At 37.8% G+C, this 17,731-nt stretch overlaps 1 protein-coding gene across 5 annotated transcripts in view; it reads right to left on the bottom strand.

Moving 5' to 3' along the window:
* Positions 1 to 17,731, bottom strand: part of LOC105084253 (cytochrome P450 2C19) — a 57,126-nt gene that overhangs the window by 31,808 nt on the left and 7,587 nt on the right. Inside the window, exons 1-4 of one of the 5 annotated variants that reach the window (XM_064488288.1) lie at positions 13,314 to 13,435; positions 11,223 to 11,298; positions 1,111 to 1,273; positions 814 to 963 (exon numbers count right to left, since the gene is read on the bottom strand). In XM_064488288.1, coding sequence (XP_064344358.1) covers positions 814 to 963; positions 1,111 to 1,231 — 271 coding nt within the window. In that variant the 5' untranslated portion in view covers positions 1,232 to 1,273; positions 11,223 to 11,298; positions 13,314 to 13,435. Of the gene's footprint in view, positions 1 to 813; positions 964 to 1,110; positions 1,274 to 3,129; positions 3,401 to 11,222; positions 11,320 to 13,313; positions 13,436 to 17,731 lie in introns of those variants that run through there. The other 4 variants (XM_064488289.1, XM_010974315.3, XM_064488290.1 and 1 more) reach the window with 4 other exon arrangements.

Raw genomic sequence — 17,731 nt, 5'->3', positions numbered from 1 at the left:
TTACCAAAATTCAATAAAGATGGGGCAAAGATGGCAAACTAAAGAGAGCCAAATTCTCCCTAGAGAAAACAGGGTAAGCATGTGTTGACAATGTTCAAATCTAGTTAAATAAAACATTTTATAACTTGGCATTTTGCAGAATTATGACATAGTAAATTTTTATTCAAAATATATAAATCAGTCCAGTGACTTCTGAGTTAACAGGAAACAATGAATGCTGGTATTTTTTAAATAGTGCTGTCTTTATAGAGAAATCTCTATTGGTGATAATTACATTAAGATATGCCTAAATAATTAAAACCACAAATGGCGTTAGTATTTGTAGGCCTGAGCCCTGGAAGTAACTCTAACATGTCTGTGAGACGGAACATATAAATATAGTCCAATTAAATGAAGGCACATGTCACTTGTTTCATGCTTTGTAAGGGTGTGTCATTCCTACCATGTCCACTGAACAAGTATTCCCTGGTGAAGTGCTCTGGAATATATAATTCTCATTTATGCTATAAAAAAAAAATTGTTCTCTACTCACTCAGGAAGTGACTCAAAAGTATTCCTTGTGATTTCTGATGGGAAAACAACGTTCAGGAGACAGTAGGAGCAAATGACCTTCATACCCACACTGTGCACTATCATGGGGTACACACACAACAAGCACAAACACACAAAAGCCCCCGTGGCTCTCTCTTCTTCACACCCTCCCTCCTCCACACCCATGTGGAAGATGTGGCTGCCCCTGAAATGTTCTAAGGACGTCACTGGAGGAGAGAGCACTCTGTTAAAGTCAGAGTTACAGAGTACAGAATCACCCACCATTGGTTTTTCTCAACTCCTCCACGAGACAGCAGGCTTCTTCTTGAACACGGTCCTCAATGCTCCTCTTCCCCATCCCGAAATTCCGCAGGGTCATGAGGGAGAAGCGACGGATCTCCTTCCATCTCTTTCCATTGCTGAACACGATCCCTACCAGGAAAGGAAACAGAGACTAGGAGGGAGGTCCTAGGGAAGCAAGAGTGAGCTGACACTTGGCAGGAGAGGCTCTTCAAATTCCTGTTTTCCACCCTCCTCACCTCCATTACCAGTGCTGAACCTAAACACAAACACATTTACCAAGTCCTTTATTAATTCTTTCAATCACTGGGAAACTGCCTCTTCCAGAAAACTCCTCTCCCAGATCAATCAGAGCTTCCTTCACTGCTTCATATCCATACAATACCACCGTGGGCTTCATGCCAAAATACACAGTGAACACAGGGCCATAGACTTTTGAGAGCTAGGAAAGAAGATGCATGGAAGAAGAAGAGAAGTCAATATTCGATAATATACTGTGCCTGATGTGGAATGTATTATCATCCTACTTCTGTGGTTTTATTCTGCCACAGACAACCTAAAATATTTCTGAACCTAATACATAAATATGATGGTGATTGTTAGAGAGCCCACTTGCGATGTCCCAGGCAATGGCCGGAGTGATTAGTACACAGATTACAATCGATCCTTATATTAGCACCTTTAGCAGGTTTACTTGTCCCACTTATAAATAAACTGAGGTCAGGGAATTCCAATTCACTTCCAGCGTTCCATGGCTACTATATAGAGGATTCAAATTTGAAACTCTTATTCAACCTCTGATCCTTGATCAATACACCAATCCTCAAGGCCCAACTTTGGATCAACACCCAAATGACTTCTTCAGAATCACCTGTAGCAGTGATGAGAATTCTGATTCCCTTGCCCTATGATGAATACTATAATTCTGTGTTTAAAAAAATAAATTCAGATAATTCTAATGCCCAGCCTAGTCTGAGATCCGCTGGTATTACTAACACAGAAAGAGATCAAGCATCACAGAGGCCCTGCAGGACACGTAGTGTCTCATGGAACAACAGTATCTTCCATCCTGTAGCCTTCACAGGGTACAAATGGCAGCTTCATGCAGAGTCCACGTGAATGCTGTTACCACCAGTTGGGCTCTGACTGATTGCTCCTCTCTTCCATTCACTTATGCTGGTCCTGATCCCAAGCTGTTTCCTTAACATGGGGCACAATTTGCCTCTTCAGAAAAGTTCTACTTTCGTGGCCATCTGAACAAAACATACAGCTTATACAGTAGATAATATCTAAAAGGAGATCTCTAATCACAAAACACTTCACTTACCAACTACCTTCAACCCCAAATCACAGCAAGTGGCTGTGGAACAAAGAAAGGAAGCAACATTCACCGCTTTTGCCACTTTTATTATTTTGAGGAAGATGTGCCCTCTCGTCCTTGAATCCAGAAACCTGGAGAGCTCAAGATTCCATCCTCCCCCCACATCTCACTCAACACAAGTGCCTGACAACATGCCAAAGCACTGTATAAAGCAGCAGGGATAAAGACAAGGTCAAATCCTGTACCAGGAGTGAGAATACTATAATGTAAGGTTATCACATGGGCCTATAAAAGAAAAAATATAACAGTAACAAAAGACCCAAGAGAGTAGGAATAGGCATATGCGAAGTTACACAAAGATTTGGCCAGCAAAAGGGGAAAATCACAACTCACACAAATATTAACACATGTGTCAATGATTTCCTTTAACTCATAAATGAGGGAACTGGTGGGATTTACAACCAGTTCAAAGAATCAAAACATATGCCATCAAGGATGCAGAAAATGAGATTCTTAACAAACACAAAACTGGTCCATACCCTGAGGGCAATAAGTAACTGCATCTTCTAAAGATACAAATCGCATTTCTATAAAGAATCATTCACATTACCATTATTATTCCACAACTTATCTCAAAGACAATGAAATGAAACACAGAGTTAGCAAAGGGCACAATGGATAGGAGTCATTTTTTGCCAACTATGTTGTTTCCCATCCATAAAAAGGGGAAGAGGTAGAAATACAAAGACCCTAAGAAGACCCAAAGGTTTCTCTACCCACAAAACACACTATTTTGTTCTGTATTTATGACAATGACATACCTGAAACGGCAATAGAAATATCAAAATTTGCTGGGATAATTTCCTACATAATGACCTATTTTGACTGTGTGCCCATAGGAATATGTATTATTTTTAAAATTGAACTGAATTTACTTACCCTTTAAAAGACACTGGAGGAGCATAAAACCTACTTACATTGCTCAAGGATTTGCTGATGTTCTTAATATCTAATTGTACAATGTTTCCAAGAATTGGGAGAGGAGTGGGGCCAGGCGGGAGCTTCCCATTCCGAGAGCTCTGTATCCAGAGTGAAAGGAGAAGCAAACAGGAGAGACAGAGCACCAGGACCACAACTGGATCCATGAACACCTCCTCCCCCTCCTCTTCTGAGACAGCTGTGGGCCTGAAATCTAACGCTTTTATAACAGTCCCTGCTAATTCAGCCTGTGCCTCTGAGGTATAAGGAGACACCAATCAGTTACACCCACTTTGTATGCTATTCTGTGTGGACTTTGTCCCACTGTTAACAACGAAAAGAAAGTGTCCTTTAGTCTTGTTTTCTCTGTGTTCAGTAACAACTCTCTGAAGATTCTTAACTGTACTGGGCTGTGGTGTAGGTACTAATAATTTTTAAAGAAGTGGTTTCACTGTGCAGCCAGGATTGAGAATCACTGACATAAATAATTTGATACCAAAAAAGGCTCATAACTCTGGATTCAAATCAATGACCAGTTGGGAATGTATGATTTCGAGGACAACAGTGTTTTGTATGCCTCTGTTATTTATTCTACAAAGTTTATTTTCCAATGCTATATCTAACACTTGGTTACTTTGCCCTTGAAAATGAAAGATGTTAAAGTATTTTAATTCACTGTACTAAGGTTACAGACTCAGGTTCTTGGACTGTTTAATCAACAGAAGTTGATATGAGGCCAGACAAGAAATTCAGGCAAGGCTTTACTGGGACTTGTGCTGCAGAACAAGGGAGCAAGAACAAGAAGCTGGTTCCCTTGCTCACTTCCCAAGGAGGGGCAAGCTGGCTCCTTAAGCAAGGTGAGGGTAGGGGTGGAACAGTGGGTTGAGCCAGAGGGGTGACTTAGGTCGCCTACCCATCTCCTCGGTGGTGCTGTGTGCAGGAGTCATGTGTAGTACTGTGCTTTTGCTCCTGGCAGCTCTGAACTGGTAGCTGGGTTTTTGCCTTTATGTATCTTATTGTTCATAATTGCCCTGACTGCAATTATGCAGTTATAAGTATATGCAGTTACTTTCAGTCTTTTATAGTTTCATTGTATTGTGTTGCTCGAAGAGATGTTTGTCTAGGTGCAAGCACTGCAGTAAAGGTCCCAGGTCCCAGGCTGTTTCACGAACATTACATGTGCCCATACATAAAATAGTGATGACATTTCTAAGATCATTTACAAATCAAGGTGGAGTAACTATGGTTCAGGGATCCAAAATGAATCCAGATGGTCATTATGAATGGGGTTTCTGACGTGTTTCTGCATCACTGAGAACTTCAATTCTGAACTTAAGGACTCTACCAGCTGATTTCAAAACTCCAAGTATAAAAGGGTCATAGATTCTCAAGAGAAGGAATAAATGACAGGGATTCACCGCTCTCCATCACTGCAGAGGTAAAACTTGCTCAGGTAGCTGAGGGGAGAGCCAACCACAAGAATTTAGTGTGGAAGGCTCAAGAAACTGTGGCTCAAACCTCCCAGTTGCCTCCAGACACAATTGCTTCTGTCGTCTTTTGGAACCTCCAATTGTCAGAAATAATGGAATGAAGTATATACTGTGTTGACCAAAATTTTAGAAAATGGAGACCCAATTGCTTCAAGTGTTTAAACACCTTAATAAATAAATAAAACGTGTTTATTGCGAGTTTGTTAGGACTGCAGACTGGAATATACAGACTTGAGAAGAACCTGAATTGTGTTCCACTGGACTACAAAATTGTGGAGGCTTCTACATGGGAAAACTGCAAGGTTACAGTTAGTTACATGAGTTGTTTATCAAAAGTTATATGTGGAGCTGGCAAGTAAGGGTTCCTGTTAAGTAAGGACTGGCTGGATTCCAAAATGGTTGCATAGTTACCAGGAGAAGACTTTGAGACCAGAGAATGCAGCTGGCAGGTGTAGTTCTGAATATGCCTGGTGGTGTCCTTGGGTCTGGTACAGGTCAAAGAAAGTTCATGTTCTCACTGGTGCAGAGACGTGCCTGAGACCAGATCCTCAATGGCCACCTGACTCCACTTCTATAGGCCTGAACTGTAGGTGTGGATTCAGTGAAGCATGGGAGACAAGAACTTCAATAAACTAACCTACCTCACAGAACCACCACAATAAGCAGACCTGACAGATGACATTTAGTGATGATGAGAATCTAAATACGACTGGAATGATATACATCACTAATGACAATGCTTTACAAAACATGTATTCTACAGAGATATCATCCTATTTGTTCTAAACTGATTAGTGAAGTTATTTCTAAGCTCTTTTAGTAAGGAAAAATAAGATTTTGTCAAGACCTAATTACAAAATATTTTATTCCTCATATTTACATGGATTCATGTTTTATTCCTCATGTAACAGAGAATTTTCAAACCCATATCTCTTTTGAAAAGTCTCTCAATTTCCTTTGAGTAAGGTAAAATTATTTCCATTTATGGATGAGGAAACTGGGCCTTGGAGATTCAGTACTTGTGTCAAGGACACAGTAGGTGGTAGAGCTGAGACTGGGACTTGCGTCTCCTGAATCATTCAGTTCACCAAGGTCACCACATCTGCTGAATGTGCTTTATGATCCAATGTTTTCTCACTCATGCTAGTCAGTGAATTTCCAAATGTACTGATTTAGTTAATAGCTACAGTATCAATTGATTAAAATGGGGATCAAAGAGTTTAGTTTCATAATCTTTAAACTTGAGTGAGTCCAAGACTCAGTGTAACCTTTATTTAGAACAAAGAGAAGCAGTAATTTGCTGCCACTGTCACAGAGCTCTAAAATCTAAAAGAGCCAACCAGCTTACTCTAGGTAAAGTAAATGCCATCACTTTCTTTAGAGCAACACTTTTATTCCTTGAGAAAAGAGTGTCCCTGCTTTACTCCACTTTCCTTCTGATGAAGCTCATTTCTTTCTTTTAAAATTGAAGTATAGTCAGAATACAATGCTGTGTAAGTTTCTGGTGTACAGCACAGTGATTCAGTTTTATATATATGTATTTTTTTCCTTTTCACAATAAGCTATTACAAGGTATTGAATATAGTACCCTGTGCTATACAGGACCTTGCTGTTTATCTATTTTATATATAGTAGTTAGTATCTGCAAATGTCCTGTGTAATTTGATAGGGATTGCGTTAAATCTGTAGATTGCTTTTGGGTACTATGGCTACTGCAACAATATTTATTCCAATCCAAGAGCATGGGATATCTTTCCATTTCTTTAAATTATCTTTAATTTCCTTCATCTATGTTTTATAACTCTCAGCTATAAGTCTTTCACATCCTTGGTCAGGTTTATTTCTAAGTATTTTACTATTTTTCTGAAGCAATTTTATTTTATTTTTATTTAAAATTTTTTTTTAGTTGAAGTACAGTTAGTTTACAATATTGTGTCAATTTCTGGTGTACACATATTTCAGTGACACATATACATAGATATATTCCTTTTCATATTCTTTTTCATTATAGGTTACCACAAGATACTGAATATGGTTCCCTGTGCTACACAGTATAAACTTGTTATCTATTTTACACATAGTACTTAGCATCTGAAAATCTAAAATTTCCAATTTATCTCTGTCCATCCCCTTTCCCTCCTGGTAACCATAAGTTTGTTTTCTTTGTCTGCAAGTCGGTTTCTCTTTTGTAAATAAGTTCATTTATGTCTTTTTTTTAGATTCCACATATAAGTAATATCATATGGTATTATTCTTTCTCATTTTGGCTTACTTCACTTAAAATGACAATCTCCAGGTCTATCCATGTTGCTGCAAATTTTATTCTGTTTTATGGCTGAGTAGTATTCCATTATATATATATTTTACACACACACACACACACACACACACACACACACACACACACACACCACAATTTCTTTACTCAGTCTTCTGTTGATGGACATCTAGGTTGGTTCCATGTCTTGGCTATTGTATATACTATGAATACTGGGGTGCATGCATCTTTTCGAATTAGTTTCTTCTGGATATATACCCAGGAGTGGGATTGCTGGATCATATGGTAAGTCTATTTTTAGTTTTTTGAGGAATCTCCTTACTGTTTTCCATAATGGCTGCACCAAATTACATTCCCACTAACAGTATAGGAGGGTTCCTTTTTAAAATAGATTATGCTTTGGTGATATATTTAAAAAGTCATGAACAGGCTCAATGTAATCTATATTTTTTATCAGTTTATTTTCTAAGAGTTTTGATATTTTGCATTCTACATGTAGTCCTGAGATCCATTTTAAGTTAATTTTTGTAAAGGCAGTTAAGATCTGTGTGTAGATTTTTTCTTTTCTTTTTTTGCAAGTAGATGTTCGGTTGTTTCATAAACATTTCTTGAAAGGATTACCTTTTCTTGAAAGGCCTACCTTTTATCCATTGTATTGCCTATGCTCCTTTCTCAAACATCAGTTGACTATATTTGTCTGGATCTATTTCTGGGCTGTTTTGGTTCACTGATCCATTTGCTTATTCTTCCATGAATACCACATGTTTTCATTACTGTAGCTTTTTTTTTTTTTATTACTGTAGCTTTATAAAAAAAAAAACCTTGAGGTAAGAAAGAATCAGTACCCTGACTTAATAATTCTCCTTCAATATTTCATTGATGATTTTGGGATGTTCACTTCTCCCTGTTAAAATTAGAATCAAAATGTCAGTATCTAAAAAAAACTTTAAAGAATTTTTATTCGATTGCATTGAATCTATAGTTCAAATTGAGAACTGACAACTTGGCAATATTAAGTCTTCCTATCCATGAAAACGGAACAGCTCTCCATTTATTTAGATGTTTGGTTTCTTTAATCAGAGGTTTGTGGGTTTCTTCATATAGATCATGTATATATATTTTGTCCATTTTTATATCTAAGTATTTCATTTTTCTGTTAAGGTAAATAATACTGATTTAAATTTCAAACCCCAATTGTTCATTGCTGATATACAGAATACCAATTGACTATTACACAAAAAATGGATCCTACAACCTTGCTGCAATTGTTGATTAACTCTAGGAGGATTTTTGGTGGGGAAGGGGTTCAGTTTGGGGGATTTCCTACCTAGATAGATATATTATCTGAAAACAGAGACAGTTTTTATTTATTTATTTTTTTCTTGATCTTAAAATATTTTTATATTCCATTCTTTAGAATCTACAATGATCCTTCTAACAGTCTGACCTAACCCTCATTCTCTGCATCCAAAGTAAAAATAAATATTATTTTTGTCTTATTTTTCTTTTTTTTTTACATTTTTTATTGAGTTATAGTCATTTTACAACGTTGTGTCAAATTCCAGTTTAGAGCACAATTTTTCAGTTATACATGAACATACATATATTGTCACTTTCTTTTCGCTGTGAGCTACCATAGGATCTTGTATATTATCTCCCTGTGCTATACAGTATAATCTTGTTTATCTATTCTACAATTTTGAAATCCCAGTCTGTCCCTTGCCACCCCCCGCCCCCTTGGCAACCACAAGTTTGTATTCTATGTCTATGGGTATGTTTCTGTTTTGTATTTATTTATTTATTTATTTTTTTAGATTCGCTTATGAGCAATCTCATATGGTATTTTTCTTTCTCCTTCTGGCTTACTTCACTTAGAATAACATTCTCCAGGAACATCCAAGTTGCTGCAAATGGCGTTATGTTGTCAGTTTATATGGCTGAATAGTATTCCATTGTCTAAATATATATCTTCTTTATCCAGTCAGCTACTGATGGACATTTAAGCTGTTTCCATGTCTTGGCTATTGTAAATAATGCTGCTGTGAACATTGGGGTGCAGGTGTCATCCTGAAGTAGGGTTCCTTCTGGACATATACCCAGGAGTGGGATTCCTGGTCATATGGTAAGTCTATTCCTAGGCTTTTGAGGAATCTCCATACTGTTTTCCACAGTGGCTGCACCAAACTGCATTCCCACCAGCAGTGTAGGAGGGTTCCCTTTTCTCCACAGCCTCTCCAGCATTTGTCATTTGTGGACTTTTGAATGATGGCCATTCTGACTGGTGTGAGGCGATACCTCATTGTAGTTTTGATTTGCAATTCTCTGATAATTAGTGATATTGAGCATTTTTTCACATGCCTATTGATCATTTGTATGTCTTCCTTGGATAATTGCTTGTTTAAGTCTTCTGCCCATTTGTTTGTTTGTTTTTTTCTTATTAAGTCATATGAGCTGCTTATATATTCTGGAGATCAAGCCTTTGTTGGTTTCATTTGCAGAAATTTTCCCCCATTCCATAGGTTGTGTTTTGTTTTACTTATGGTTTCCTTTGCTGTGCAGAAGCCTGTAAGTTTCATTAGGTCCCATTTGTCTATTCTTGCTTTTATTTCTATTGTCTGGGTAGACTGCCCTAGGAGAACATTTTTGAAACGTATGTGAGATAATGTTTTGCCTATATTTTCTTCTAGGAGGTTTATTGTATCTTGCATTGTATCTTCTTTATCCAGTCATCTGTCAGTGGACATTTAGGTTGCTTCTTCCTCTGGCTTCTTTCAAGGTATTTTCTTTGTCTTTATATTCTGCCTTTGAACATGATGTGCCTACATGTAGACTTTGAGGTACTTTTCCTATTTGATGTTCTCCAAGTTTCCTGAATATGGCCTGTTTGGACTCTATTTCTTTTTTCCATTGTACTGTTATGGACGTTTTAGTTTCTTCCCATGTGGGGCTATTCTGACTGCTGCTATTAAGTATATTCCTATACATGTCTTCTTCAGATCCCAATGTATTGCTTTTCTGTTAAGTACAGCCCTACAAATGGAACTGCTAGATATGCATGTGTTTACTTCCAGTAAACACTGCCAAAAAATTATCCAAATGATTAGGCCAATTTACAGTTTTACTCTGAGAATTTCAGATGCTTTGCTTTCTTGTCAGCCTGTAGTATAGTCTTTTTCATTTTAACCATTTTGTTGGCTGTATAAGAATAGCTCATTAAAATTTTTAATTGCATTTCCATGAAACTTAATGTTACTGAGTCTTTGTATACGAAAAACTAGTTTATTCTGGATATGAGCCAATAGTTGGCTTCACACATTTTTTAAACAAACACATGTGTCAGAGAGGGAACTCGGTGGTATGCACAAAGAATTATTTTACTTTGAAACATTTCAGGGCAAACTGCTGACCTGATTCCAAAGACCTGAATTATTTCAGTACCTACTTTGTTCAAACAAGGCAAATCTCCCATATAATAATAAAACCTTCAAAATCAAGAAATTAATACCAATGCCATAGGAATTTCTAAGTCTCATTTCCACTGGTGTTTCAGGGAGAAGTCCCAAAGATATCCTTTATCTACCAGTTGTCTACGCTTTAACGATGATATGAAACTAGAGACTTCAGGATCATAGCATCAAATTGCTATCACACTTAACAATCTGGTGGATATAGAAAAAAACAGAATTTGGTAATGCCTTTCAGAAATTTTGTTCTTGTTCACAGAGAAAAGAATAACACTTAGAACACATGATTAGGAAAATGAAAGCATATGTTAATATTTGACTGTAACCTTGAAACATGTAGTAATGAGAACATGGTATGTCTTTAATTAGCATTCACAGTGACACCAAAGCCAAGAAATGAGTTCCAACCCTTATTGTTCATTTCTCCCACTGCTGATCTTCTCATTGTTTCCCTACAGGTTGGAGCTGCTCTTGAATACAATTTCTCTCACTTTCAAATCCAAACCTCAAGTAACTGTAGGAGACACTCAGCCAAGGGAGTTTTTCTGGCCTCTTTCCCTATGTACCTCAGTGCTCATCATTAAGGAGAAGTAAGGCCTCTTTGGACTCTATTTTCTTCCATTTCTTACCTGTATTACGTACAAAGAAGGAAAGTCTGAGAACAGGCTCAGCAAATACTGAGGTATTTTATTTAGAACATGCAGAGGACAAATGGCTGAGTAGTGGCTTATACTCCTCATTCTTCTGTGTTTCACAGTGATAACATAGTACTAAGTCAGTATTAGATAAGTGTTAGCATTTGTGGTGGCCAAAAGAAGTGTTAGCGCATATATTTATTCAATAAAATTCAGGAATCTCACCTACAATGGAGGCTGGATGTTCACTGGATATTGATGGAATGAGGAGATATGAGATGGGAGGTCAGCGAAAGCACTCCTGGTTGAAAGAAAGAAAAGGGGGAGTTAGAGACAACAGCACAGGAGCAGCCGGATTGGTGAAGCAGTACTGGTACAAGGGCGGCACATGGCCAAACCTGCTAGAAATCACAGTGGTGTTGATAACCTTTGGGACAACCACAGATTCCAGGGTAAATTTCTTTAAAATACTGGTCAGGTATAAAAACAGCTCCATTTGGGCCAGGCCCTCTCCAAGATACATTCATTTTCTTGAAAATAACACACAGAGGGGTTTTGTTCCTAGACCAGTATGTTTGGAACTGTAACAAAATGTACACAGTAACTATTTAATGAATGACTGACTAGACAGAGGGCTGGAAGGATGGTTTAAGAGACAGATGGACAGAAGGATGGAGCCACTCACTAGTCACCTAATATGCTGAACATTAAATTCAACAAATATTTGAATGTCAGCTCTACATCAAGCACTTCATTATGTATTCCCACATTGTAACTGCTCTTTTCCATTTCCAATTTCCATCAATCTTCGTAGAAACACCCCCCCAACTCTGCTTGTCCAGGTGGGTTGAAGATAGAAGGACTGAGGGGAGGGAAGTTGTGTTATCTGTTTCCCTTTCTACCTCTGGCACGAAACTCAGCCAAAGATTCTTTTACCTTTCTGTGCTTTTAAAAGCACGTGTCAAAATGTGTCACTCTCCCACTTTAAAATATTAAATGTCTCTCCCATCTGTTCCATGGGATGAGGTCCAAATATGGATTAAACTGGTCCTTCATATTTTGTTCCCAGTCTGATGCTCCCTATCATTCCTTCCATTCTTCATACCCTCTAGTCTCAGCACTAGCCATATCCACTCATCAATTCCTAACATACCACGGAGTTTCTAGCTTTGTCTTGTGCTGTTCCATTTGGCTAAGATGCACTTCTCTTATACTTCCTTCAGGACCTAGGTCCCGTGTCATTTCCTCTTTATGATCTTTGTGATCTTCACAGGCAACAGAATTTTGCCCACCCTGGGTTTCCTCAGCATCATTCTCACACTTCAACTGAAGCACGGATCACCTTGAGTTGAAATTCTCTGCTTATTTATTTTTCTGCTATGCTGAAATGTGCATTCCTTGGAGAGGGCTCAGTCCTTGACATCTCGGTATAGTCAGAGCAAGACCCAAAGCAGGCATCAAAACCCACTGAATAAATGAAGGTGGCTCTGGAGCCAGAAATCAGCACACACTGTAGCTGTGAAGACTCAACATCCAAGACCTCTGATCAAGAGTGGAGGAAGATCACGGTGCTCAGGAACCACTGCACAGTATCCTGCCACATTCCCAAGAACTTCCTGACACTACCATGATAGTTTCCAATCTTCTCAATCTACAGGAAAAGTCCTGTTCCTGTAAAAGTGCCCTGTCCTCTCTTCTTTCCTTGTTCCTCTGAGGCAGCTATCTTTCTGCTATTAGAATGCTGCTTATCCATTTTAGGCCTCACTGTGGGGTACGAGTGATGAGAAAGCAGGCAGCTTCCCCTCTGGTCTCCTGGCAGCCTGTGCTCTCCTCTCTCACAACACTATGCTTAATGAATTACATTGATCTGTTTACTAACCTGCTTCCCTAAGTAGGATGTGAGCCACTTTGGTGCCATTCTGTGCTTTGGATACTTGCAACCCCAGAGCTCAGCCTGGAAAGTGAGGGATATCACACAGAAAATACTCAAACTTGTTAACCTATATACCTTACTCATGGCAGGCAAAAGAAGTCTAAATGAGTTTCACCTGCTAAGAGGAGCCCGTGGGTAGCTCAGTGATACATCTAGAGGCAGAATTCAACCAACTTATTTTTGAGCTTTCTCACTTTAGGAGAACTGGGTCACCTCCTCAAAGTTCTAATATTGGTGATGGATGATGAGAGAGGAGAGTGGTACCTGTGATTATGGGAAACGAGCAATTTTACCAGCCCCAGAATGGTCATTATCTAAGTTCCAAGTGATCCCCAAAAGGTAACTTGTCCCCTAGAGTACCTTAGGAAAGTAACTTTTATTACCTGCTGAGAAAGCCACGAGGCAGTCACCCTTCTTAAAGCTGCTACTAACATCCAAGAAGTGGGCAGGGTCAAACACCTCTTGGTAGGGGAATTCTTTGTCTTTATGTAGCACAGAAGTCAGCGATTTTAATATTGTCATGCCTTGGAATGAACAGATGAAGATAAAATGAGTTATAACAAAGTGCTAGAGCTGGAAGAAATTTTGCAAATCGTTTAGTCCCATCTTTTGATCTACAGATGCGGAATCCTAGGTCCAAAGGAGGGCAGTAGCATTTCCACCCAGACACAGCAAGTAATAACAGGGATGAGTTTAAGACCAGTGTCAGTGATGTTACTAAAGTGGACTCCAATAGCATTTATTTCTACTTTTTTCTGAGGGGGGAGGGAGGTAATTAGGTTAATTCATTTAATTTTTCATGGAGGTACTAGGGATTGAACCCAGAACCTCATGCATGTTAAGCACGTACTCTACCACTGAGCTATACCCTCCCTCACTCCAACAGCATTTGAAATACTGAGTATTTGGGTACTTGGGTGCTAGATCTCTGAATCTCCTTACTTACCACAATGTTTAGACACTGCTTCTGTCCAACCCTTTGCTCTATTTCATCACTTCAGTTTTCATACATCTCATATGTGGATTATAGTTTAAAATGGGAGCCTCTGCTGGCTCTTAAGTCAGATACATTTGGAATCTGTTTATAGGACTTTATTAAATACAGGCTGATCTGATTAAAAATGACAGCTGGCAAATCTATTCAACAGAAACAGATGAGTCATTGTCAGGAGCTGGAGGGAGGGAGGAATGGGCAATGACTGCTTAATGGGTAGAGGATTTCCTTTTAGAGTAATTAAAATGATTTGGAGCTAGACAGTAACCATGGGTACACCACATTGTGAATGAGTTACATCTCACTGAATTGTATACTTTGTTTTTAAATTTTCACATATTTTTATTGAAGTATAGTTGATGTATATAGTATTACAGAATTTGCAGGTGTATGACATAGTAATTCACAATTTTTAAAGGTTATATTCCATTCATACTTACTATAAAATATTTGTTGTATTCCTCTTGTTGTACAATATATCCTTATAGCTTATTTTATAGAAAATAGTTTGTTCTTTTAAATCCCCTACTCCTCTTATTGCCCCATCCCCTCTCCTCTCCCCACTTGTAAGCACTAATTTGTTCTCTTCCGGGACTCTGCATCTATTTTATTTACCGTTTTGTTGTATTTTTTTAGATTCCATATATGAATGATATCATGCATGTCTTTCTCTGTCTGACATTTCATTAAACATAATGCCTTCCAAGTCCAGCCATGTTGCTACAAATGGCAATATTTCTTTCGTTTTTGTGGCTGAGTAGTATTCCATTGTGTGTGTGTGTGTGTGTGTGTGTGTGTGTGTGTGTGTGTACACTGTGTCTTCTTATTCATCCATCTGTTGATGGACACTTTGGTTGCTTCCACATCTTGGCCATTATAAATACTGCTTCTATGAACACTGGGATGCATGTATCCTTTCCAATTAGTGTTTTCTTTTTCTTTGGATACATAACCAGGAGTGGAACTGCTGGCTCATATCTCAGTTCTATTTTGTTTTTTGAGAAATATGAGGAAAAGGATAAGCAAAACTGAAAACAGAGTTTTTCACAGTCAACACATCACTTTTATGTTGAACTTGAGTTGAACATTACAATGTAATTAAATAATGTCTTCTCTATTCAATTCAAATCCACAGCCTTTATTTACACCCTTTTTAGAACGAAAATAGGAAAAAACATTTAAAGAGGCCATTTTTAAAATAATATATAAGAATTCAAGTTATCAGTGCAAAATTACATCTGTCTGTAAATCCTACAGACATTAAATCACTGATATGAAAAGGGAAGCAATAGTTAGGGACTTCAAAACTTTCTATATATAACGAATAGTTGAAAAACTTGTGTGTAGAATCAGTAGAGAAGAAATTAAAGAGAGAAATCGAGGAATTGAAGGAACAAGTGTAGAAAGTGCATAATGTATGAGAAAAAACACTAATACAAATGAACAGAAATTATAAGATTTGTTTACAAAATCTATCTTATAAATATAAAATGAGAATTTTTATATCAAACATAAAGCCCAGGTAGGGCAAACAAAAAATTATATTGATAAGTGGAATGTTTGTTTCTGATTTCATTATTAAAAATAATAAGATAATTTCCTTCCCTAGGAAATAAATGTCCATCATCTCTAATCAATCCACATATTTAATATATTTGGACGAAGGCACAATCTTATGACTCTCTGTGATATATTTCTGTTAGCTAACAACAGAATAGTATGTATGAATAAATATTAAAATTTAACAATCACCTAGGACAGGTCTATCATTTCATAAATGATGGTTTTATATTTATGGTAAGAGATCTATAAAATAAAATTGTTGTAATCAAACGATCAGTAAACTTTGTACATAAAACTCTGAAACTCACATTTATTGACAAAATTAGGGATGATCTGAATCAAGAGTGTTGTAAGGACACTGTAAGAGCATCAAATGATAGAAACCCTATTGAGATATCTGCTTCTATGTCAGACTCCTTTAAACCCTGAGAACTCTAGGCTCTCAGAAAGTATTTTTTAGCTATGAAGGTAAAGGGAACTTGGGAAACTTCAAAAATTTCTTCATGTACATGTGATTCCCAGGTAAAATCTTATTATCATATATTCCCTTCACTTCATTTGGAAGAGAGAACTTTTTAAAAATAGTGTCATTTGGAATATAAGCTGAACATCACAAGCCCTGTGACATGCACTCCACAGATTACCAGAGCTGGCAGTGGGAGGGAAATACTTCCATAAATTTGTAATGAAAATCCAAAAAGGATGAGGAAAAAGACAAGCAAAACTGAAAACAGAGTTAAATTATCTTTCAGTAAGAAAAAGTAAAGAATTATTGATAATAGTTGAAATCTAGTTAAATAAATCACATTTAACTTGGTATTTGTGTATTTTGCAGAATTATTCTGTAGTATTTACTCAAAATATATAGATAATATAATGAGCACTTGGTAATAATAAATAATTAACACTGATATTTTTGAAATAGTGCTGTGTTCACAGAGAAATCAAAATACTCAAGAATTGCACAAAAATCTCCCTAAAACCTTAGAAAGCTGTCAATATAGGCCAGAACTGTAGGCAGGGATCCCAGAATAAACTCTCACATGGCATATCAATTAGGTTGATCATATGAATATGGTACAATTAAGTGAAAGCATGTGTTGCTTGTCTCATACTCCCTAAGGATGTTATGAGGTCATTACCATCTTGTCCACTTAACCCACTTAACAAGTATTCTCTGGTGTAATGTTCTGAAATACATAACCCACATTTGCAGAAAACATTATTCTTTCATTCTTAGAAAAATGACTCAAAAAGTAGTTTAAAAACAAACCAACCAACAAAAACCTGGAACAGAATAGGATTAAATGATCTTTTATACCCACACTTTATGCACAATACACTGCATGGGTGTACACACACTACATAGATACACAAAAGCCCCCATGACTCTCTCTCTTCTCTCTCCCTCCTGCACACACCACTACCCATATGAAAGATGTGGCGCCCATGAACTGTTTCCAAGGATGTCACTAGAAAAGTGAGCAGACTGTTAAGGTCAGTTATAGAGTACAGACTCACCACCGTTGGTTTTCCTCAACTCCTCCACAAGGCAGCAGGCTTCCTCTTGAACACAGTCCTCAATGCTCCTCTTCCCCATCCTGAAATTCCGTGGGGTCCTGAGGGAGAAGAGCCAGATCTCCTTCCACTTCTTTCCACTGCTGGACACAATTCCTACCAGGAGGGGAAACAGAGACTAGGAGGGAGGTCCTAGGCAAGGAGGAATAAGCTGACACTTGCCAGCCTTATAGATGGACCAAGCTCTGCTGGCGGGGGGGGGGGGTGTTCTTTTCCAACCCTCCCCACCCCCATTACCAATGCTGAACATGCACACATGCCCAGCTACCGTGTACTTTATTAGCTTTCTGCAACATACGCCTTCAAATATTTCCAAACTGTACATAATATGAAAGTGATTATTTTACCTGACACTTACACAGTCTGTAAGGTACCAGGCAGTGGCCTGGGTAGTTGGTACACCAATTCCCATATATTTATGGGACAGACAGTACACCAGGACCACAAGTGAATCCACTGAAGCTTTCTTTTCTTTCTTACTCAATTATGAGCTTGAAATCCAAAGCTTTTACAACACTCTCTGATAACTGACTCATGCCTCTTTGACTCATAAAGTGACTAATCATCTTCCATTTTATACTCTCTTCTGAGTGGACTTTAGTAGTCAAACAACAAAGACAAAAATAATGTTCTTTAGTCTCACCCCCCTTTATAGTGCCTATTGTG

The sequence above is a fragment of the Camelus dromedarius genome, chromosome 8 (genome assembly GCF_036321535.1).
Source record: "Camelus dromedarius isolate mCamDro1 chromosome 8, mCamDro1.pat, whole genome shotgun sequence".
NCBI lineage: Eukaryota > Metazoa > Chordata > Mammalia > Artiodactyla > Camelidae > Camelus > Camelus dromedarius.
Note: the sequence above shows the minus strand (reverse complement) of the source record. Positions and strands in the feature narration are given on the sequence as shown.